Source organism: Triticum dicoccoides, chromosome 5B (assembly GCF_002162155.2).
Source record: "Triticum dicoccoides isolate Atlit2015 ecotype Zavitan chromosome 5B, WEW_v2.0, whole genome shotgun sequence".
Lineage (NCBI taxonomy): Eukaryota > Viridiplantae > Streptophyta > Magnoliopsida > Poales > Poaceae > Triticum > Triticum dicoccoides.
This window is the reverse complement of record NC_041389.1, coordinates 28450884-28474435: the sequence shown is the minus strand read 5'-3', so window position 1 is coordinate 28474435 and position 23552 is coordinate 28450884. Positions and strand designations below refer to the sequence as shown.

Sequence of the window (23552 nt, the reverse complement as noted above, 5' to 3'; positions counted from 1 at the left end):
TTTGTTGAATTGAATTGAATATATAATTATCTCCGAATTCCACACAGTTAATACTAATTATAAATCAGTTCATTTATGAACACAATAAATCAGTTTATTTATGGAAGAAAAATAATACGATCTAGAAAGCCCTATGAAGCCTAATTAGCGTAATAACACGATCGGACCCAATTCTTTTGCCAGAATTTTAAATAAAAATTGTAAAACAAATGAAGCTCCAAGATTCTGGAAAAAGCCGGGCAGAAGCCGGGTTCTGTAAAAATCCTTAGATGCGACAGAACTTTGCCGTAGAAAGCCCTACAAAGCTCTGCATAAATCAAGTTCCTCTCTCGAGAAAAAGGGATCTGGATTCTCAAAAAATAAAAGGAGAAAGAGGGATCTTTGCCGGCGCCGCCTCCTCTTGCACTCGTGCCCGCCGTGCAGTTTTGATCCGCCGGCGCACTTGCCTTCCAGCCCGCCTCTCTCCATCGAGATCCGCCCCACGTTCAGAGGTACCTCCCTCCCCGCCCGGTTCCCTTCTCCGCCTCTCTCCCCTGTCCAACACCCACGGTGCCGCGTCTAGCTTGGACGAACATCAACCGAAGCTGCAGAAGGGATCCAGATTGGATTGGTTTAAGGGGAAAAACAAGACAGGTACAAAATTTTCAGCGTAGGTGTCAAATCCCCAGCAGAGTTCACGGTACCAGTAATGGAGATATTATGGGTGTTTTGGAGAGCTAGTCCAGAACCGTGATGGCTTGGATCGTTGACCTTAACTAATTAGTACTACTAGATTGTAATGTTTGCAATCTAAAAAAGACCAAGTCATTACTCGTTGAAAGGATTAGAGTGCATCAGCCATGATTACTGTGATAACAAGCTTCAGTTTCGATGGTCGCTGTGGAAAAGGAATTGATATTTAAGGGATGTATCTATGTAGTGTGCTGCACAGCTTCAGATTTGTACAAAGCTCTGAATTTGATTGCTGTGTCAACTAATTTACATTGTGCTGGAGAGCTACAGCGACTATCTTTTGTGCTCTCTTGCTTATTCGTTGCTATGTACATTGTTGTTTCAGAGCTACCTCAAATATTATTGTTTCATGATTCTTGTATGCTTATCTTCACATAATGTTTTTCATGGCTTTGTTCTGTTTTCCTTGATGAGTATAGTGTATAGTTTATCTTTATTGCATCATCGTTTTAAAGACTGAAGGAACTCTGAGACTGCTGGACGTGATTCGATCCCTCCTATTGGTAAGTATTTTTTCCGTCTTCCCCTTTTACTTCATCTTTTTTTAGTCGACGAGCAACCAGATCTCGTTCTCTTTTCTTTTCTTATTATTACTAATAGCAGTCGGTTCCCCTTTTACTAATAGTAGTCGGTTTCCTTTTGTTATTTTTCCATGTGTTGATTGCATCTCAGACCTCGACTGGGCGTTGAAGATGCATAGCAGCAGGGCAGAGGATATCACGCCTAGGGAGGTCAAGAAGAGGAGGAGAATTCACATGGCCAATGCACTAGATGGTTGCGGGGCGTCGATTCCATATGAGATTATCGTAGAGGTGCTGCAGTGGCTCCCCGTCAAATCTATCTTCCGCTTCCGGGCAGTTTGTCGCTCCTGGGAGGCGCTGCTCTCCTCCGATGAATTCCGCTGCCTCCATATGACAGCAGCTAAGGATCCAAGGCGGCGGGCACCACCACCAAAGCTGCTATACATCTCACCTACCACCACATTCGACTCCACCGCGGTCTACTCGTGCTCCTTCTCATCATCATCATCATCTAGCCGACCCAGAGATCGCGGGGACCTACTGTTTACCATCGACGGTGCCCGTGGCAACTGTGTGGAAGTAGTGACGCCCATGCCATGCCGCGGCCTCACCCTCCTCTACGACGCTATCGGCGCAGCTTTCTACATCTGCAACGCTGCAACACGAGCCGCTACGCGTCTGCCAGCTTCCACTGAGGAACGAGCAGCCAGGTCCACTGCTGGGCTGGGGTTTGATGCCCACACAGATGAGTACAAAGTGGTGAGGTTGATCAATAGGTTGTGTCATCAGAAGGACATGGTGAGGTGTGAGATTTACACACCTGGAGGCCGCTTTGGGGATCGCTGGAGGCCGCCTGCCGGAGGAGTACCCTTGAGCTTGCATCAGTTTGTATATGCCGCTGTTACAAATGCGGAATTGAACAAATTACCTCCTGTGTTTGCCAAGGGTTGCCTGCACTGGTTGATGAGACCTGCCTCTTTCACCACGACTCCGAGTGTTGCTGTCGTGTCCTTCTCGGTCACAGAGGAGACCTTCACATGTCTCCGGTCCCCGCCCTTCTGGGTGCCAGGAGCGCCGCCGATCAGGTATGGGTTGTCCAAAGAGCAACTAGTGGAGATGGATGACCAACTATGTTTGGTCCGAGATACTTGCAACACAATCCTTTATGTTAACGTTTTGGAGATCTGGAAACTGCCGGACTATAGCTCTGGTGACTGGTTACTGAGTCATCGGATCAATTTGTCGAGCCACGTGGCAAGGGATTTACGCGAATCAGAAATTCTGAGAGTTATTGGATGTTTTAGCATCACTTCCAGGTCGCCAAGGAAGAAGATAGTCATCACTACTAGCAAGCACAAGATTTTCGACAAGTATCAGAAAATGGTTCACACCTATGACCCTAGGTCTGAAGCTCTAGAAACCATTCTTTCAATCACAGAGACACACTCAACTCCATATTATGGGCCCCCAAGTTCAAGGTTTAGTTTCATTCAAGACACCCTTGCTCCTGTGCATAAAACAGATGAAAAGATGGCCTTGTCATCTGACCTGGCTAAGGTGACTGGAGAGATCCTACTCCGCCTCCCAGCTAAAGCAGTGATACACTCCAAATTTGTGTGCAAGCAGTGGTTCAGATTGATCGAGAGTGACAACTTCATTCAGTCATACTTTCAGCATAAGAACATGGACAACAGACCTAAGGTCATGCTTCTGGTCAAGGGCACTGGACAATTGGGCTTCAGTTTTGCTCCCTTAAATAAATGCCTCCAAGAAGCTCCTAGTAACACTAGATTACTTGATACAAAGGTGGTTTGCTCCAAGCCTTGCCATGGGCTGAACTTGGTAAGCACCAAGACGGAGGTCTATCTCTGCAATCCATGTACAGGTTTCCACAGGGGTTACTCGCTGGGGCCAAGTTTGCTGCAGAGAATGCCTAAAGCAGAAGAGCATGCTTTTACAGTCGGCAATAAGAATATTGGCTTGACTTTCGACCCTTTGACTCAACAACATGTTATCGTGGCAATGTTCTATCGCCAGAAGGACTTCAAATCTCGTCAATATGACCTGAGATGCACGTTACGCTGGTGTGACTCTCGGGATCGCCCCCAACTGAGCTCGGTACCGCCTCTGCCTGTGAATGACATGCCACCGGCCTATGTTGAAGGAATGCTGTACTGGATGAGTGAACCAAGGTTGGGACGGAGCTGTGAATGGAACATTGTTTCTTTCAACCTTGCTACAAGAATTTTCAATGTCGTCCCTTGCCCTTCGTGGTTTGCAAGATGGAATAGCAGAAACCGTTGTCGTGCATTTGTTGTTGAACTCGAGGGAGTATTATGTGCTGTTCTAGCAGATCCAATGGCAGAAAAATTAGATGTATGGAAGCTAGAGGATGACCAATGGGGCAGAGCATACACAATTCACCTGGAAGCATATCCTGACTATTCCCTTAAGACAGGTGTTGTGGTGCCATTAGCTGTTGATCGCGATCATGGGAGGATCCTGCTCAGCACTGGGAGGAAAATAGGACTGTATGATCCAGTAGAGCAAGCAATTCAAAATTTGTATTCACTTGATCAGGTGCCGGTTGTCAGAAGCTGTAGTCCACACCATAAGTTTCTTGATATGCCTTCAACTTCTAGTTTGACATGCTCCAAAGAAGACTCAGCGGCGGAGATGAATAGAATGGACTCTAAGATGATTCCTTGTGTTCCAATGTTATATGTGGAGAGCTTGGCATGTTACACCCGTGTGCCCAAAAAACAATTGATGTGGTGATATCTTGCCTGCATGTTGGTGAACTGAAACACCAAGCTTTGATAATGTAATACTAGTATTGAACATTTTTATTGCGAGTATATCATTTCGCTTTTGAATTATAATGATCTGTTCCTCAAATAAGAGGTTAATCATATCTGTTATCTTTGTAGTATTATTACGAATATTTCTGTTTGTTGCTTGCCTGATCTGCTATTTTGCTCTGCGTTGCCATGTTCAGTTTTTCACTGCTCCAACAAAATACTACTAGGCCGTGCTTGGATCGTCATTTTGGAGCGATTTATTTGCGTAAATAATCGTCTGGTACATGAACTGAGCCATACGACACATAATCGAGGTCGGACGGTCTAGATATAAGGATCACCTGGACCCAGAGCCGAAATGAATATCCGTTGCTTATATTTCCATTTTAATACAACCTGTGACTTTGTGAGCAACGAAACAAGGCGTAGAATGAGAGCTCTGGCATGTTCGGCGGCTCGCTGGTTTGATTACCTTTTTTACATCAACTCTATCATTCAGTTGGGCAAGCCCATAAAAATACCAGCAAGCTATCGGTTCAGAAAAGGCCGACTTCTGGTTTTCTATCGATTAAAAAAATCATGCATTCCAAAAATGTTTGTGAATTTGCAAAAAGTTCAAGAATTTGATATTGTTCACAAACTGGAAAACAATATTTGGATTTGAATAATGTTCATGGTTTCGAAAAAGTTTGTGAATTAGGAAAATGGTCATGAACTCAAGAAAAATCATGAATATAAAATCCTTCAGGGCTTTGAAAAAGTCCGTGAATTTGGAAAATGTTCACGAACTCAGGAAACGGTCATAATTCAAAGTAAGAAGATTGGGAAAATCGGTGGGTCAAATCCATAGTCAATCCCACTTTCGATAGGACTGGTTGACAATTTAATCTAAAATTTCCGTTACTTGACTATTCTTAATAGTGCGGAAAGAAAGCCCGAAGGAAGAGTAAAGAATTGGAAGTAAAACAATTTTCTCACCACAGGGAGGAAGTCTGAGGGAGTTCCGGACTAGGGGGTGTCCGGATAGCCGAACTATCATCATCGGCTGAACTCCAAGACTATGAAGATACAAGATTGAAGACTTCGTCCCGTGTCCGGATGGAACTTTTCTTGGCGTGGAAGGCAAGCTTGGCGATACGGATATGTAGATCTCCTACCTTTGTAACCGACTCTCTGTAACCCTAGCCCTCTCCGGTGTCTATATAAACCGGATGGCCTTAGTCCATAGGACGAACAACAATCATACCATAGGCTAGCTTCTAGGGTTTAGCCTCCTTGATCTCGTGGTAGATCTACTCTTGTAACCCACATCATCAATATTAACCAAGCAGGACGTAGGGTTTTACCTCCATCAAGAGGGCCCGAACCTGGGTAAAAACATCGTGTCCCTCGTCTCCTGTTACCATCCGCCTAGACGCACAGTTCGGGACCCCCTACCCGAGATCCGCCGGTTTTGACACCGACATTGGTGCTTTCATTGAGAGTTCCTCTGTGTCGTCACCGATAGGCTCGATGGCTTCTTCGATCATCAACGACGATGCAGTCCAGGGTGAGACCTTCCTCCCCGGACAGATCTGCGTATTCGGCGGCTTCGCACTGCGGGCCAATTCGCTTGGCCAGCTGGAGCAGATCGAAGGCTACGCCCCTGGCCGTCAGGTCAGATTTGGAAGTTTGAACTTCACGGCTGACATCCGCGGGGACTTGATCCTCGACGGATTCGAGCCACAGCCGAGCGTGCCGTACTGTCACGATGGGCATGATTTAGCTCTGCAGTCGGACAGTACCCTGGAGGCCGCACTCGAACCCGCTCCGATCTTCGACTCGGAGCCGGCTGCGCAGACCAAGGATGGATGGCTAGACACCACCTCGGGGGCTGCAACCTCTACGGCGATAGAGCCGAACACCGATCTTGTCCCCCATGAAGCTCGTGACTCCGAGGTGCCGGACTCCTTGCCGGACTCCGGACCTCCCGCGCCCCCTCCAGTCGAATCCGATTGGGCGCCGATTATGGAGTTCACCGCGGCGGACATCTTTCAACACTCACCTTTTGGCGACATCTTGAGTTCGCTAAAGTACCTCTCGTTATCAGGAGAGGCCTGGCCGGACTGCGGCCAGGACGGTTGGGATGCGGACGACGAAGAAATTCAGAGCCCACCCACCACCCACTTGGTAGCCACTGTCGACGATCTAACCGACATGCTAGATTACGACTCAGAGGACATCGACGGTATGGACGACGATGCCGGAGACGACCAAGAACCAGCGCCCACCGGGCACTGGAAAGCCACCTCTTCATACGACATATACATGGTGGATATCCCAAAGGATGGGAACGGCGAAGGAATAGCGGAGGATGACCCCTCCAAGAAACAGCCCAAGCGCCGGCATCAGCGGCGCCGCTCTAAATCCCGCCATAGCAAGAATGAGGATTCCGGCACCGGAGAGAATAATACACCGGATAGCGCCGAAGACAACCCACTCCAGCAAGATCCAGCACAGGAGGAGGGGGACGCCAGCCCTCATGAGAGAGCGTCCGAAGAAGAGGTATAGGACTATATGCCTCCCTCCGAAGACGAGGCAAGCCTCGACGACGACGAATTCGTCGTGCTTGAGGATCCCGTCGAACAGGAGCGTTTCAAACGCAGGCTTATGGCCACGGCAAACAGACTCAAGAAAAAGCAGCAGCAGCTTAGAGCTGATCAAGATCTGCTAGCCGACAGATGGACCGAAGTCCTCGCGGCCGAAGAGCATGAACTCGAACGCCCCTCCAAAAGCTACCCCAAACGTAAGCTGCTCCCCCGATTAGAGGTGGAGGCATATGATCCCGCTTCACCAGGAGACAATACGGCTGATCGACCACCCCGTGGTCGCGACAGAGAGGCCTCAAGGCCCTTCACTAGACCCGGACCCCGGCATCGCTCGAAAAGCACAAGGCCACAGGGGAACACTCCGGACCTGCGCGACATATTGGAGGATAAGGCAAGACAATCAAGATCGATCTATGGATTACGTGGGCGCCCCACGATACGTGACGATCACCGTCACCCCAGACACAGTAAGTCCGGCCGGGCCGAACACAACAGACAAAGCTCTTTTGAGCTCCGTCGCGATATCGCCCAGTACAGAGGCGCCGCACACCCACTGTGCTTCACAGATGAGGTAATGGATCATCAAATCCCAGAAGGGTTTAAACCCGTCAATATTGAATCTTATGATGGCACAACAGACCCCGCGGTCTGGATCGAGGACTATCTCCTCCACATCCACATGGCCCGCGGAGACGATCTCCACGCCATCAAATATCTCCCACTCAAACTTAAAGGACCAGCCCGGCACTGGCTTAACAGCTTGCCAGCAGAGTCAATCGGGAGTTGGGAGGACCTGGAAGCCGCATTCCTTGATAACTTCCAAGGCACGTACGTGCGACCACCAGATGCAGATGACCTAAGCCACATAATTCAGCAGCCAGACGAATCGGCCAGACAATTCTGGACACGGTTCTTAACCAAGAAAAACCAAATCGTCGACTGTCCGGATGCCGAGGCCCTCGCGGCCTTCAAGCATAACATCCGCGACTAGTGGCTTGCCCGGCACCTGGGACAGGAAAAGCCGAAATCCATGGCAGCCCTTACATCACTCATGACCCGCTTCTGTGCGGGTGAGGACAGCTGGCTAGCACGCAGCAACAACCTCAACAAAAATTTTGGCAGTCCGGATATCAAGGACTGTAGTGGCAGGTCGCGTCGCAACAAAAACAAATGCCGCATTAACGGCGATAACAGTGAGGATACAACAGTCAATGCCGGATTCAGAGGCTCTAAACCCGGTCAATGGAAAAAGCCATTCAAAAGAACAACTCAGGGTCCGTCCAATTTGGACCGAATTCTCGACCGCTTGTGCCAGATACATGGCACCCTTGAAAAGCCAGCTAACCACACCAATAGGGACTGTTGGGTGTTCAAGCAGGCAGGCAAGTTAATTGCCGAAAACAGTGACAAGGGGCTACATAGCGATGACGAGGAAGAGACCCGACCGCCGAACAATAGAGGACACAAGGGTTTCCCCCCACAGGTGCGGACGATGAACATGATATATGCCAAGCACATACCCAAAAGGGAGCGAAAGCGTGCACTCAGGGATGTATACGCGATGGAGCCAGTTGCCCCGAAGTTCAATCCATGGTCCTCTTGCCCGATCACCTTTGACCGAAGGGACCACCCCACCAGCATTCGCCATGGTGGGTTCGCCGCATTGGTTCTAGACCCAATCGTCGATGGATTTCATCTCACCAGAGTCCTAATGGACGGCGGTAGCAGCCTAAACCTGCTTTATTAGGACACGGTGCGCAAAATGGGCATAGACCCCTCAAGGATTAAACCTACCAAGATGACCTTTAAAGGCGTCATACCAGGTGTAGAAGCCAATTGTACAGGTTCAGTTACACTGGAAGTGGTCTTTGGATCCCCGGATAACTTCCGAAGCGAGGAGTTAATCTTCGACATAGTCCCGTTCCGCAGCGGCTATCATGCCTTGCTCGGACGTATCGCGTTCGCAAAGTTCAACGCGGTGCCGCACTACGCATACCTCAAGCTCAAGATGCCAGGCCCTAGAGGAGTCATCATGGTCAACGGAAACACTGAACGCTCCCTCTGAATGGAGGAACATACAGCGGCTCTCGCGGCAGAAGTACAAAGCAGCCTTTTAAGGCAATTCTCGAGTCCGGCTGCTAAGCGGCCGGACAAAGCTAAGCGTGCCCGGAGTAACCTACAACACGACCACCTGGCACGTTCCGAGCACGCGTAGCAGTGCGGCCCCAACCCCAGCCCCTGTAAGACATTAAGACAGACCCTTCGCGTACTCCATTACGCTCTGAAGATACCATGGGCATGGGGCAAGGGGCTCGACCACGATAAGCCCAGACTGTGGCTCAACTGCACCAGGGGCTCTTAAGTGTGTCGTTTCTTTTTCTTTTCCTTTTATTTTTTACCTACAGGACTCTGTTCGTCAGAGGCCCTGTCCGGCAGCAGACATGCCGAACCCACGATGCAACAGCCAGGGAAGGAGAAAGGCTACAACAAAAACCCAGGTGGTCTCCATCATGAGCATTAAATCTGTTTTATGCATTATTCTGTAGCCTACCCCTGGAGGGGGACCTGTTAAACAGTCCCACCCCTTGCTTACCGCACCACTTGTATCGTCCTGCACTTACAACAGTTTTTATTGAATAAAGCAATGCAGCACATTTTTGCTTCTAATTGCATTTCTTTCTGACACATATGTTCATCTATGACATGTTGCATCCGTACGTTTTGGTACGGCTAAATACACCAGGGGCTTATGTTTCCCGCGTTATGGTGTGATATGTCCGAACACTTTCACAAGTGCGGCACCCCGAACTTATAGCATTATATGCATCGGCTCTGAATCATGTTCTTGGGTCAATAGTTGGGTTTGCCCGGCTCCCATGTTTTGGTACCTTACGTTCCGTTTTATCGGCTAAGGTAGCACTGGAAGAACCACTGCGATTGCGCCCCAGTTGAGCTGGGTTAACACCTCAGTGGAGAAAGCTAAAACTGACCGTTATGATGAGGCGAGAGCTGGTCGCTGTTCGAGAGGTTCTTTGCGAGTCCCTAAAGACTTATGCCGCTTCGAGCGAGGAGCCGGATTCTGTCCGGCCAAGGCGTGGATAGCGCCCCAAATTCGGCCTTCCGAAAACTTGGGGCTTCGCCAAAATTTAAAATTATAGAATTCTATGGCTAAGTGAGAGTGTTCAAGCATTATAAGTCCGGTTGCCTTGTTCGTTGTGTTGAGCGCCTCCCTAGATGGACCCAAAAATGGGAACAAGAGCGCTCGAGTTTATCCCGAACACCCCAACACTCATGGCATGGGGGCTGAAGCCGACGACTTGCCATCTCTCAGATTTGATAAACAGCCGCACAAAAGGTAATATTTTAAATTAACAAGCATTGCTTAGCGCATATGAACCAAGTTTTCAGCGCACAAGATAACAAAATGCGAGTCTACTCAAATATTACATCTTTGGAGCACTCACCCGCAATAGTGCGGGCGCCCTTCAGCACACTCCTATAATACATCTCGGGCGTGCGATGCTCCTTGCCCTCTGGTGGGGGGTCCGTCACAAGCTTCTGGGCATCCATCTGAACCAGTGCACCTTTGCGCGGGCAAGGGCCCGACGCGCACCTTCAATACAGGCGGAGTGCTTGATGACTTCAACCCACGGGCACGCATCCACCACCCGCCGCACCAGGCCGAAGTAGCTCCCAGGCATGGCCTCCTTAGGCCACAGCTGAACTATGAGGCCCTTCATGGCCTGTTCGGCCGCCTTGTGGAGCTCGACCAGCTGCTTCAGCTAGTCGCTAAGGGGCACCGGATGTTCGGCCTCAGCATACTGAGACCAGAAGACCTTCTCCGTCGAGCTCCCCTCCTCGGCCCGGTAGAATGCGGCAGCATCGGACACGCTGCGAGGAAGATCTGCGAACGCTCCTGGAGAGCTCCGAATTCGGGTAAGCGACAAGTAATTAACACTCACATGCTTACTTTGCATGAAAAATGCCTTACCCACTGCTATTTTCTTTACCGCCTCGATCTCCTGGAGGGCCTTGTAGGCTTCGGCCTTAGCGGCTTTGGCACTCTCAAGAGCCGTTGCAAGCTCAGACTCTCGAGTCTTCGAGTCACGCTCCAGGCTCTCATGTTTCCTCACGAGATCCTGGAGCTCTTGCAGTACCTCCGCCACCCGCGCCTCCTGTTTCTCTCGCTCGGTGCGCTCCGCAGCCGCATTGCGTTCGGCCGCGGCCACCGCCTCCTTCAGGGTCGCCACCTCGTTAGTGGCCCCTGCAATACCCCAGTTATCCTTGTCATTTTTCTTGCAACGAAATCCTTTTTTGTAAGGTACAATTTTCATAAGGTATTACTCACCTTCTTTTTCCTCGAGCTGCTTCTTGGCATGGCCGAGCTCGTTCTCGGACCGCTCGAGGTTTTCCTTCAAAGTTTTGACCTCCGCAGTCAGTGCGGCAGAGGTCAGCAGCACAGCCTGCAATCCCATATTGACATATTTTCATGACTCATGCGTTTATCTTTCTAAAGATCCTCAGTCCGGCTTTTCTTTCTGAACACCGAACCGAGCATCAGGGGCTACTGTCTATGCGGTACCATTTTACATATATTGAAATTCTTACCTCAAAGCCTGTTAGAAGGCTGCTGCAGGCTTCGGTCAGCCGCTCTTGGCGAGCTGAACCTTCTGAATCACCACACTCATAACAGTGCGGTGTTCCTCTTCGATGGAGACGCCGCTGAGCGCCTCCAGCAAATTATCCGGCACCTCCGGTTGGACGGAGGCAGCCGGCGTCGCGGTCTTGCCCTTCTTCCAAAGGGGTCGCCCGCCGGACTCCGGAGCCACTATGGGTTTCGGGGCTGAGTCCGGTGCAAAGTCCGGGAGGTTGTCTTGCGACACCTCCGGGGCCCTCTCCTCCTGGTGGGTCCCTTCCTGGGATCCCACCTCGGCATCGTCCGCATCACGGGGAGTGGAGGCAGTCGGAAGAGAATCCATATCCGACGCCCCTAAGGACCCGCTCGACGAAGTGGGGAGATCATCCTTAGGCGAACTGCAGGGTTGTATGCGGCATTAGAAAGACATAATGTGGCGGAAAACGAAAACCTTGAAGTTATTCGGGAGTCCGGATACTTACGATCTCGCCAGAGGCTTGGCCCTTGGAGGCCAGTCCTCGTCGTCGTCACTGGCGTTGGCGGAACAGTCCGGGGGAAGAGTTTTTCCCCTCTTGGACCCTTCGGCCTCCCTTGTTGGGGAGGCCTTCCTTTTCTTCCCTCCCCCCGATGGGGGAGAGGCTTTCTTCTTCTCCTCCTCGCCTTGGTGGGAGGAGTCGGCCTCGGATTCATCGTCCGATAGCACCTGAAAACGGGAACTCCTCCGAGTCCCCGTGGCCTTCTTCTTGGCCTTCTTCTCCGGCACCACGTGGGGTGCCGGAGCCAGCAGCCCCGTTAGGCGGGCGTCAGCTGGGTCCTCTGGCAATGGGGCCGGACAGATAGCCTGTGCGGCCTTCTTCAGCTAGTCCTGTCAAAGGAAAGGGAGTTTAGATCCCGCATAGAGTCAAACTATGAATAACAAGCGTCCCGTAAAGGACAATATCACTTACCTCGTCAGCTGGACGCTGCGAGCTGAATCCGCGATCTTCGGTAGCGGATGCGGGAGCCTCGGCGCCCTTGAACAGCACCTTCCAGACCTCTTCGTACGTAGTGTCGAAGAGCCCATTCAAAGTCTGGTGCTGCGCCGGATCGAACTCCCACATGTTGAAGCCCCGTCGTTGGCATGGGAGAATCCGGCGGATGAGCATGACCTGGACTACGTTGACAAGCTTGAGCTTCTTGTCCACCAGCTTCTGGATACAGGCTTGGAGTCCGGTCAGCTCCTCCGAATCCCCCCAGATCCGGCCGCTCTCTTTCCAGGAGGTGAGCCGTGTAGGGATACTGGATCTGAATTCGGGGGCCGCCGCCCAATCAGGGTCACGCGGCTCGATGATGTAGAACCACCCCGATTGCCACCCCTTGATGGTTTCCACAAAGGTGCCCTCCAGCCACATAACGTGGGACATCCTGCCCACCATGGCGCCTCCGCACTCCGCTTGGCTGCCCTTCACAACCTTCGGCTTGACACTGAAGGTCTTGAGCCACAAGCCGAAGTGGGACTGGATGCAGAGGAAGGCCTCGCACACGACGATAAACGCCGAGATGTTGAGAATAAAATTCGGGGCCAGATCATGGAAATCTAGGCCGTAGTAGAACATGAGCCCCCGGACAAAGGGATAAAGTGGGAAGCCCAGTCCGCGGAGGAAATGGGGAAGGAATACTACCCTCTCATGGGGCCTGGGGGTGGGGATGAGCTCTCCCTCGTCGGGGAGCCGATGCGCGATGTCGCTGGACAAGTATCCGGCGCTGCGCAGCTTCTGGATATGCCCCTCTGTAACGGAGGAGGCCATCCACTTGCCTCCCACTCCGGACATATTTGGAGAAGGTTGAGGTGAGATGTGCGGGCTTGGGCGCTAGAGCTCGAGTTCGCGGAGATGGATAAGCCAAGGAGGAAGAAGGCGCAGGTAAAAGGATTGGATCTTTATCCCCTTATATGGGCGGACGGAAACATGCGTCCCCACCGGCCTGATAAAACTCGCTTATCCCCCAAGCGCCGCAATCGATGGCGCGGTTGGGTTACCCACGTCTGTATTGATGGGAATCCCGGAATAAGGGGAACACGATCTCTGCTTCGACAAGACGTGCCAAGGAAACCGCCTCGCTAAACGCGCTGAGATGGAACAATAAAAACAATTTGAAGGCTTGGTAGTGGTGTGACGTTACGCCACAAAATACGTCAGCAGATTGAACTTGTGTATTATTCTCTCTACAGTTGTATGTGGAGTTTATTTTGCAGAGCCGGACACTATCCTGGTGTTCACAATCTTCTATAAATTATTCGGAGGAGGAACCCGCCTTGCAATGCCGAAGACAACATGCGCGTCGGACTCGTCGTCATTGAAGCCTGGTTCAGGGGCTACTGAGGGAGTTCCAGACTAGGGGGTGTCCGGATAGCCGAACTATCATCATCGGTCGGACTCCAAGACTATGAAGATACAAGATTGAAGACTTCGTCCCGTGTCCGGATGGGACTTTCCTTGGCGTGGAAGGCAAGCTTGGCGATACGGATATGTAGATCTCCTACCTTTGTAACCGACTCTGTGTAACCCTATCCCTCTTCGGTGTCTATATAAACCGGATGGCCTTAGTCCATAGGACGAACAACAATCATACCATAGGCTAGCTTCTAGGGTTTAGCCTCCTTGATCTCGTGGTAGATCTACTCTTGTAACCCACATCATCAATATTAATCAAGCAGGACGTAGGGTTTTACCTCCATCAAGAGGGTCCGAACCTGGGTAAAAACATCGTGTCCCTCGTCTCCTGTTACCATCCGCCTAGACGCACAGTTCGGGACCCCCTACCCGAGATCCGCGGGTTTTGACACCGACAAAGTCCCTTCGGAATTGGATTTGTTATTGTAAGATTATTTTTAAGTTTTTATCTAAAGTAAGGAACAGGCGAGGATAATATCAAATTACTTTTAATTTTATTGTCCAAGTGAGATATATCTCATACTATTCTTCCATTTTCATCCGAAAGGGCTTTTTTAATTCCATTTCACTATTTCATTCCATCTAGATCTAAGAAAGAACCCAATGCATTGAAATTCCACTCATATACAGAAAAGAAGAATAGATACAGGGTGCCCGATAATAAATCGATTGATCTAAAGCTCGCCCTACTAGTTCGGCTCGCAATAGTCCGATTAATTCCCTAGGCAAAAAAACATTAGACATTCCATCTTCGAAACCCCGCATTGTTGATGTTACTTGGCGTATAATGATCTCTATATGTCTATTATTACAGGTCAATCAACTGGGGAGCCAGGGACTCAACTAACATTAAGAACTTTTCATACTGGCGGAGTATTCTTTTTTGCGAGAAAACTTTCAGTCTATTCATCTTCAATCATGGTATTACAATGAACACCAATAATAATAAAAATTATATCTAGGTCCGTGGACCACCTAGCGAAGATTACAAGTGCTGGAGCGAGTCAATGGCGCGCTACTATCATCGCCCCTCCCTTGCTGGAGTCAGACTGTTGTAGTAGACAGTCAGGAAGTCGGCGTGCTAAGGCCCTGTAGGACTAGCGCACCAGAGCAGCAACCATCGCCGATGAAGAAAGTCGTACATCGAAAGGATCAAACTTGTAAACACCCAAATGAAGACGAACGAAGAATGGATCCAAATAGATCCACTGAAAACCAGCACCGACTGAATCCCGCGAGATCTGATTGATAGACACCTCCACACGCCCTCCGACGACACTAGATGCACCATCGGGGCGGGGATAGAACGTGGGAGACATTATTCCTAGTAAGGGACATTGCTGTCGCCAGACAACCCCAACCATGACGTTGAACCTTGAGGTAGAATGGGGTCCTTCCCATCGACGAGGGGTTGAGGTCCTCGGCACCTCCATGGTCCAAAGGCCATCGAAGATGGGACGGACCAACGGCAGCGCCGACGGGAGGAGGATAGCTTGAGACCTTTTCTTGTGGAGGAGGAAAGAGAGGTACTGGCGGAGTATTCACGTGGGTATTGCTGACCTTGTACGAACCCAATCTAAAATAATCATGAATTAAAAAGATTCACGGATTTGAAAAAATCTTTTGAATTTTAAGAATGTTCATGGATTTTTAAAAAGTTCACAAATTTGAAAAACAGTCATGAATCCGAAACAAGTTTGAGGATTCGGAAAATGTTAAAAAAATTGAATAAAGGCTTGTGAATTTGAAAATTGTTGATGATTTTCGAAAAAAATCACGAATTTGAAAACAAAAGTTCATGAAAAAAGTACAATGAAAAAAGGAAAATGGAAGATAAAAAATAGAAAAACAAAAAAATGGAGAAGAACCCAAAGAAGTATTACTACATAGAATAAAAGAAAAAGGGCGCTGTTAGGCGCCGGCGCACCGGCCGAACAGTTGGGCCGGTCGAGCCCCAGCCACCCGATACATACTTTTTCAACCGTCTGATTGCTTTGTTTGAAAAGTCAAACATGCACAGGAAAACAAGAAAAAAGTCAGCGTGCGCACATGCCAGATCCCGTGCGCTCGCCGGCGGCCCGCACTTGTCCTCGTCTTCCCGAGGTTGCTTGCCACCCTCGCCACCGCGGCTGTCACCCGTGCTTGCCTACCGCTCGCCCGTCGCTCGTGCCCGACACTTGCCTCGGCCGCCTCTGATCGCCATGGTTGCAACTCGAATACAGGAGGGTTGAAGCAAAAAGATTTGCCGGTTCTAGCAAAAATAATGATGGTTTCACCAAAAATCTCAGCAGCAGAAAAACTTCAGCAGTCATTTGTAGCAAACAAATTAGCTAGTTCAACCAAAAAGAAACGCTGGTTCGAACAAAAAAGCATGCCGCTTCAAACAATTTTTTGCTGGTTCCAGCAAATTACATGACACCGTGATGTGTGTCATGTAAAATGGATGTAGCAATTAAGAATATTGGTTGTAGCAAAAACTCAAACGGTGGTAGCAAAAAAGTGATGCACTCGTTCCATCAAAAAAACATGGTAGCAAAAAAATTGATTGGTTCCAGCAAAAACCAAAGATGGTGGTAGCAAAATTGTACACTGGTTGTACCAAAAGCAAATGACATGGTAGCAAAAATTTGGGTTGGTTCCATAAAAAAACGAACATGATGGTAGCAAAATAATTGATTGGTTCCACCAAAAACTGAAGATGGTGGTAGCAAAATTGTACACTGGTTGTATCAAAAAGCAAATGACATGGCAGCAAAATTTTGAATTGGTTCCATCAAAAAGCAAACATGGTGGTAGCAAAATCTTACATTAGTTCCAGCAAAAGGCAAGGGCGTTGGCAGCAAAAACTGGGGCTGCTTCCAATAAAAGAAAGGCCCGTTCTCTATCACTTCTTGCCGTGGTTGCAGCGCTCCAACGCCGGCCGTCGCGGCTCTCCATCACTTGTCGTCGCCATCGGCAGCACTGGTGGGGATTGGTTTGCAGCACTGCTCGCTGGTGGGGAGTGAGGGGGCAGGGTGGGGGCAGCCACGGTGGGAAGGCGCGGTGGCCATGGCTAGCGGCATAGCTAGTCGCCGGTGGGGGGGGAGCGGTGGTCATGGCTGGCGGCACAGTCAGTATGGGGGAGGCACGTGCATCTACAGAGAGAGGAAGAAATGGGGAGATGTGATATGAGCGGACGGCGTTGTTTCAGATAAGATAATATTCGGTGGCAGGTCTTCTTGTAGACGTAGCGAGTCTCGCAGCGAGTGGTGCGACCGGCCCAATGATTCGACCGGCACACCGTGGGGAAACGTTTCCCCAAAAAAAGGGGAAGGAACAAAACCCGGTCCAAAAACCAAAGAAAACCAACCCAACTACTAACATGTTCTTTTGAGGGAACCCAAATACTAACAAAAGAGAACTTGTAGACAATCCCAATACCAATGAGGAAAAAAGGAAAAAAATTGGGCCGGGCCAAATAGCGCTTCGCGTGTGTATTTCCGCTCAACCGGTCAAAAGGAAAATCTGGAAACGCAAAATCCCAATACCAAGGAGAAACGCAAAATCTGGAAATACAAACACGCCTCTGAGTTTGTCCTCGGATCGGAGAAAAGGAGTCCTCCCTCAAAAAAAAAAAGAAAAAAAGGAAAAAAGGAGGAGAAGTCCCGTCCAGCTCCGCCTCTTGTCCCCTCTCCCTCTGTGCAGTTTTGATCCGCCAGACCCCTCCCCTCCCCATCCAGCGCCGCCGCCCTCCTCGCCGTCGCCGTACAGACGTGCATCCTCCTCCTTCTCCGCCTCCTCCGGTGCCGACTCTATAGCCTGGACGAACAGCAACCCAAGCTACAGCAGGGATCTCGATTGGACCAAGACAAGGTACACATGCACAAAATTTTCACCGTGGAGAGCTACGGACTGTGATGCTTAGGATGGTGCAGCCTCACTAATTAGATTATTCGTTGGTAATCTGAAAAAACTAGGTCATTCTTTAGTGTTTGGCACTCCTCTGGGGAAACAGGAGGGTTCAAAATTACAGGGTTATGATTCCAGTGCAAAGGAAATTGAAATTTTGGGGATTTATACTCTACAAATTTATAGTTGTCATCCATCTATGTAGTATGTAGTGTGCTGCGCACTGCACAACTTTTTGTAGAAACACTAAATCTGGTTGTTGTGTACAGCGACTCTTTTTTGTGCTTTCTTACTTATTTGTTGCTATGTAGTACTCCCTCCGTTTCTAAATATAAGTCTTTGTAGAGATTTCACTATGGACTACATACGGAGCAAAATGAGTGAATCTACACTTTAAAATGCATCTACATACATCTGTATGGGGTTCATAGCGGAATCTCTCCAAAGACTTATATTTAGGAACGGAGGGAGTACTAAATTGTTGTCTCCAAGCTACCTCAGATATTGTTTCATGATTATGCTAATCTTCACATAATTATTTTCGTGGCTCTGTTGTGTTTTCCTTGCTCAAGATAGTGTATAGTTTATCTGTATTGCTGTCGTTTTTCCGGCTGAAGGGACTCTGAGAACGCACAACGTGATTCGATCCCTCCTATTGGTAAGGAAATTTCTTCACCTTTGCTTTGCTTTGCTTTGCTATTCATCTTTTTTTACTCGACGAGCAACCAGATCTTGTTCTCTCTAGTCCTTTCTTCTAAGATAAGATATGAGCTTTTGATTCCATTATTTGAATCGAGGTAGCTAATACTAATAGCAGTCGTTTTCTTTTTGTTATTTTTCCCATGTGTTGATTGCATCTCAGGCCTCAATTGGGCGTTGAAGATGCGTTGCAGCAACAGGGGGGAGGATACCATGCCTAGGGAGGCCAACAAAAGGAGGAGGAGGATACACATGGCCAATGCACAAGATGGTTGCGGCGCATCGCTTCCGTACGAGATGATCATACAGGTTCTGCAGTGGCTCCCAGTCAAATCCGTCTTCCGCTTCAGGGCAGTTTGCCATTCCTGGGCTGCGCTGCTCTCCTCCGATGAATTCCGCCGCCTCCACATGTCAGCAGCCAAGGCTGCAAAGCAGCGGGCACCACCAGCCAAGCTGCTATACATCTCACCGACCGCCACATTCGACTCCACCGCGGTCTACTCACGCTCCTTCTCGTCATCATCATCATCATCATCATCAGGCGGCCCTAGAGATCACGCGGACCTACTGTTCACCATCGACGGTGCCCGTGGCAACTATGTGGAGGTAGTGACGCCCGCGCCGTGCCATGGCCTCACCCTTCTCTACGATGCTCTCGACACAGCCTACTACATCTGCAACGCGGCCACACGGGCAGCCACGCGTCTGCTGCCTTCTACTGACGTAGCATGCGATTCGAGTGCTGGGCTGGGGTTTGATGCCCGCACAGACGAGCACAAGGTGGTGAGGTTGATCAATGGGATGTTGAATCCGAAGGACTTGGACCCAGTGAGGTGCGAGGTGTACACGCCTAGAGGCTCCTATGTGGATTGCCGCTGGAGGCCGGCTGCCAGAGGAGTACCCTCCAGCTTGCATAAATTTGTACATGCCGCTGTTATTAATGCGTCATGCAACAAATTATCTCCCGTGTTTGCCAATGGTTGCCTCCACTGGTTGATGACACCTGCCTCTTTCATCACGACTCCAAGTGTTGCCATCGTGTCCTTTTCGGTCGCAGAGGAGACCTTCACATGTCTCCGGTCACCGCCCTTCTGGGTACCAGGAGCGCCGCCAACCTCCAGGAATTGGTCATCAGGAGAGCAACTATTGGAGATGGATGACCAACTATGTTTGGTTCGCAACAGAATGCCTCATGGTAGTAACACTCTGGAGATCTGGAAACTGCTGGACTATAGCTCTGGTGACTGGTTGCTGAATCACCGAATTAGTTTGTCAGGGCACCTGGCAAGAGATTTGCGTCAGTCACAAATTCTGAGAGTTATTGGATCTTTTGGCAGTTATAGGTCGTCAAGGAAGAAGATAATCATTACTACTAGCATGCACAAGATTTTCAACAAATATCAGAAAATGGTTCACACCTATGATCCTAGGTCCGAGGCTCTGGAAACCATTCTTTCAATCACGGAGACACACTCAACACCACAATATGGGTGTCCTAGTTCAAGATTCAGTTTCATTCAAGAGACCCTTGCTCCCGTGCATACAACAGATGAAGAGATAGCCTTGTCATCTGACCTGGCTAAGGCGACTAGAGAGATCCTACTCCGCCTCCCAGCTAAATCAGCCATACAGTCCAAATTTGTCTGCAAGCAGTGGTTCAGATTGATTGAGAGTAAAAACTTCATTCAGTCATATTTTCAGCATAAGAACATAGACAGAAAACCTAAAGTCATGCTTGTGGTCAAGAGCACTGGACGGTTGGGCTTCAGTTTTGCTCCATTGAATAAATGCCTCCAAGAAGCCCCTAGTCACAGTACATTGCTTGATACAAAGGTGGTTTGCTCCAAGCCTTGCCATGGGCTAAACTTGGTAAGCACCGAGACGAAGGACTATCTCTGCAATCCATGTACAGGTTTCCATAGGGGCTTCTCTAACCTGGGGTCAAATTTGCACCTACACTCGAGAATGCCTAAAATAGAAGAGCATGCTTTTACAGTCGGCAGTAAAAATGTTGGCTTGACTTTCAACACTTTGACTCGTGAACATGTTATTGTGGAAATCTTCTATCACCGGAAGGACTTTGAATCTCGTCAGTATGACATGTCATGCACGTTACACTGGTGTAACACTCCGAATGCTGCCCAAGAGCACTCAGTACCACCTCTGCCTGTGAATGACATGCCACCGGCCTATGTTAAAGGAATGCTGTACTGGATGAATGAACCAAGGTTGGGACAGAGCTGCGAATGGGCCATTGTTTCTTTCAACCTTGCTACAAGTACTTTCGATGTCGTCCCATGCCCTTCGTGGTTTGCAAGATGGAGTAGCAGAAACCGCTGTCGTGCATTTGTTGTTGAGCTTGAGGGAGTGTTATGTGCTGTTTTGGCAGACCCAGTTGCAGACAAATTAGATGTATGGAAGCTAGAGCATGGCCAATGGGACAGAGCATACACAATTCACCTAGAAGCATGTCCTGGCTATTCCCTCAAGACATGTGTTGTGGTGCCATTAGCTGTTGATCCCGATCATGGGAGGATCCTGCTCAACACTGTTAGGAAAATAGGTCTATATGATCCAGTGGAGCAAACAATTGAAAATCTCTATTCACTTGATCAGGTGCCGGTTGCCAGTAGTGCACATCTTAAGTTTCTTGACATGCCTTCAACTTCATCAGGGGATAGTTTGACATGCTCCAAAGAAGAGTCAGTGGCGGAGATGAATAGAATGGACTCTAAATTGATTCCTTCTGTTCCTATGTTATATGAGGAGAGCCTGGCATGTTACTCATTTGTGCGCAAAGCAAACGGCTTGTGGTGAGACATTTTCAAAGCACCCACACTACCTTTTTATATAAAGTATTTATGTGTAATATCTTGCCTGCATGTTTGGCGAACTGAAACATCCAAGGTTTGATAATGTAATAGTATGAGACCTTTTTATTTACTGTCTGATGTTCCTTTTAATGTGATGAACTCCCTCTGTAAGCTTTTATAAGAAGATTTAGGTCACTACTTTAGTGATTAAAACGTCTTATAAAAGTTGAGAGTATTATTATTTTGCATTCAAAATATAATGATCAAAGTGTTGCTAATGTTTATATTATCTGCACAAATAAGAGGATGAAGATATATTTTATTCGGCCTTGTATTGGAAATATATGCTGTCAATGTCTTGTGTTGTTGTTTGCTGTGTTCAGTTGTCATTGCGGTTACAAAATACCAGGGTTTATTTGTTAACTGCATTGAGTATTTAGTTTGTGCTGGTCCTGAATAGAGAACCAATCTGAAGCTTGTTAGATATGATGTACGAGCACCAGCTTGACAGCATACAAATTACCCGTAGCTTTTTTTATGATAAATCACCAGAGTGCCCGTGCATTGCAACAGATTGCAGTGAGGCTGCTGCTGTCGTCATAGTTTTTTTAATGTCGAAAAATGCAGACAATTGGCACCACCATTATGAGTTTATATGGGTACCAAGTGGTCAGCATGGTAAGCCATCAACAAAAAATTGCAATGAAAAAATCAATTTATATAGGTGAAAATACAATGGGTGAAGACACTAAATAAATAAATAGTATATTAATAATGGTTGTCACTTGGCAGTTTTACTAAATTACCAAATATTACAATAACAGTATGACATTTCAAGTAGGTTTTTTTTTTGACATTTCAAGTTGCAGATTAACATTCGTGTTCATCTGATCATTTTTCATGTGACTGTGATATTATTATTATGAAAAAAAGTAAGGGACAGTTTAGAATGCATTGGGTGCCGTCGATCCGCTCCCCTAGTTGACTTCACGATCTCGTCTCGTTCCCGTCCGCAGCATTCACGTAGGGCACACAATTATTTAGGCTAGTCGTAATGGGAGTATCATAAGCGGTATCATGCATGCCAACTAGATCTTTTGAATGATGTGACACACAATTAAATAAGAAAAGAGAACTAGATTTGTTAAATGATGTGGCACATAATTAAATAAGGAAAGAGAGGGTGTTGTATCATACCGTATCATATTAAATATTGTACTACTTTGTGTCATGCATGTCAATTAATAAGGCAATATAAGATACTAACTTATGATACTATGCATTACGAAGATAGCATCATATACTAGTATTATATGCTCATATACTAGTATCATATGCTCATATACTAGTATCATATGCATGATACTAGTATATGGTACTCCCGATTACAACCAGCCTTAGCAGGATTCAAACCCCCGAGTCAGACCCGGTAATCCTTTTCTCTCTTTAATGCTTTTTCTGGTACGTACTCCCTCCATTTCTATTTATTTCGCATATTAGATTGGGAAATGCTTCTGGTCAGCCGGTCGATAATCAGGTCGCATCCGCCATCTCGATTAAAGTGCCACATGTACCCTGTGGATCCTGGCGCCACGCTTTTTGCAACAGCACGTCCCTGTCTTGTACGTTATCCTTAGTTTCCTCGATCATTTATCCTGAATTAGCACTGCAAGGAGACGCTCGTCATGCGCCAGTGCTCGCCGCCGGTCCGCTCCGGCAGTCGTCGTTCGCCGGCGAGGCCGCCCTTCGCCACCCTACTTCCATCCCTTCTTTATTTCTTCACCGCCTCACCTGTCGAGCCCGGGCATGTGGCTGCTCCATCGCACACATCTTTCCTCCCTGCATTTAGATCGGGTGAGCCATCACCCGACGTCGGCGACTGAGATCCGAACAACCCGATTGTCGTTCAAGCGGCGCATGGCACATCGAACGGTCTCTCCGTCGATGTTGTCGGTGTCGGAGAGTCCTCCCTGCTATATCCGTCCCAGCCTTACACATCACGTTTCTGAAACAAAGCTCTTGTTGCAATAGTCAATGGTGTTTCTGAAACAAAGCTCTTGTTGCAAAGAGGGATCATGCGCGGAGATGCTTTGCAATTCACCAATGTTTCTGAAAAAAGCTCTTTGTTGCAATAATTACCAATGTGTTCTTAAAACAAAGGTCTTGTTGCAATAGTCGTCGTTTGTTTCTGAAACCATACTCTTGTTGCAAAGACGGATCATACGTTGGATCGGACGGATCGTGAGGCGACGGATCTTTTAAAAAGATCCACCAGCCAACACATAGCAGGGTCAAACTTTCTAAACTTTGATCAAGTTTATACAAAAATAATTAGCATCCATAATACCATGTCAATACCATTAGAATCATCATTCAATATATTTTCATACCATATATACATTTTATTGTAAAAACTTAGATTGTTTTCAATAAACTAGGTCT

At 48.2% G+C, this 23552-nt stretch overlaps 2 protein-coding genes across 2 annotated transcripts; both read left to right on the top strand.

Moving 5' to 3' along the window:
- The first annotated feature begins 340 nt into the window (after nt 1-340).
- LOC119307179 lies at nt 341-4126 on the top strand. Its single transcript, XM_037583272.1, has 2 exons — nt 341-1235; nt 1405-4126. The coding sequence occupies exon 2, from the start codon at nt 1425-1427 to the stop codon at nt 4029-4031; it is 2607 nt and encodes an 868-aa protein (XP_037439169.1). The 5' UTR covers nt 341-1235; nt 1405-1424; the 3' UTR covers nt 4032-4126.
- A 13242-nt stretch (nt 4127-17368) lies between these two features.
- LOC119307178 lies at nt 17369-21446 on the top strand. The gene is made up of 2 exons (XM_037583271.1): nt 17369-18256; nt 18461-21446. The coding sequence occupies exon 2, from the start codon at nt 18481-18483 to the stop codon at nt 21112-21114; it is 2634 nt and encodes an 877-aa protein (XP_037439168.1). The 5' UTR covers nt 17369-18256; nt 18461-18480; the 3' UTR covers nt 21115-21446.
- Nucleotides 21447-23552: the final 2106 nt, after the last annotated feature.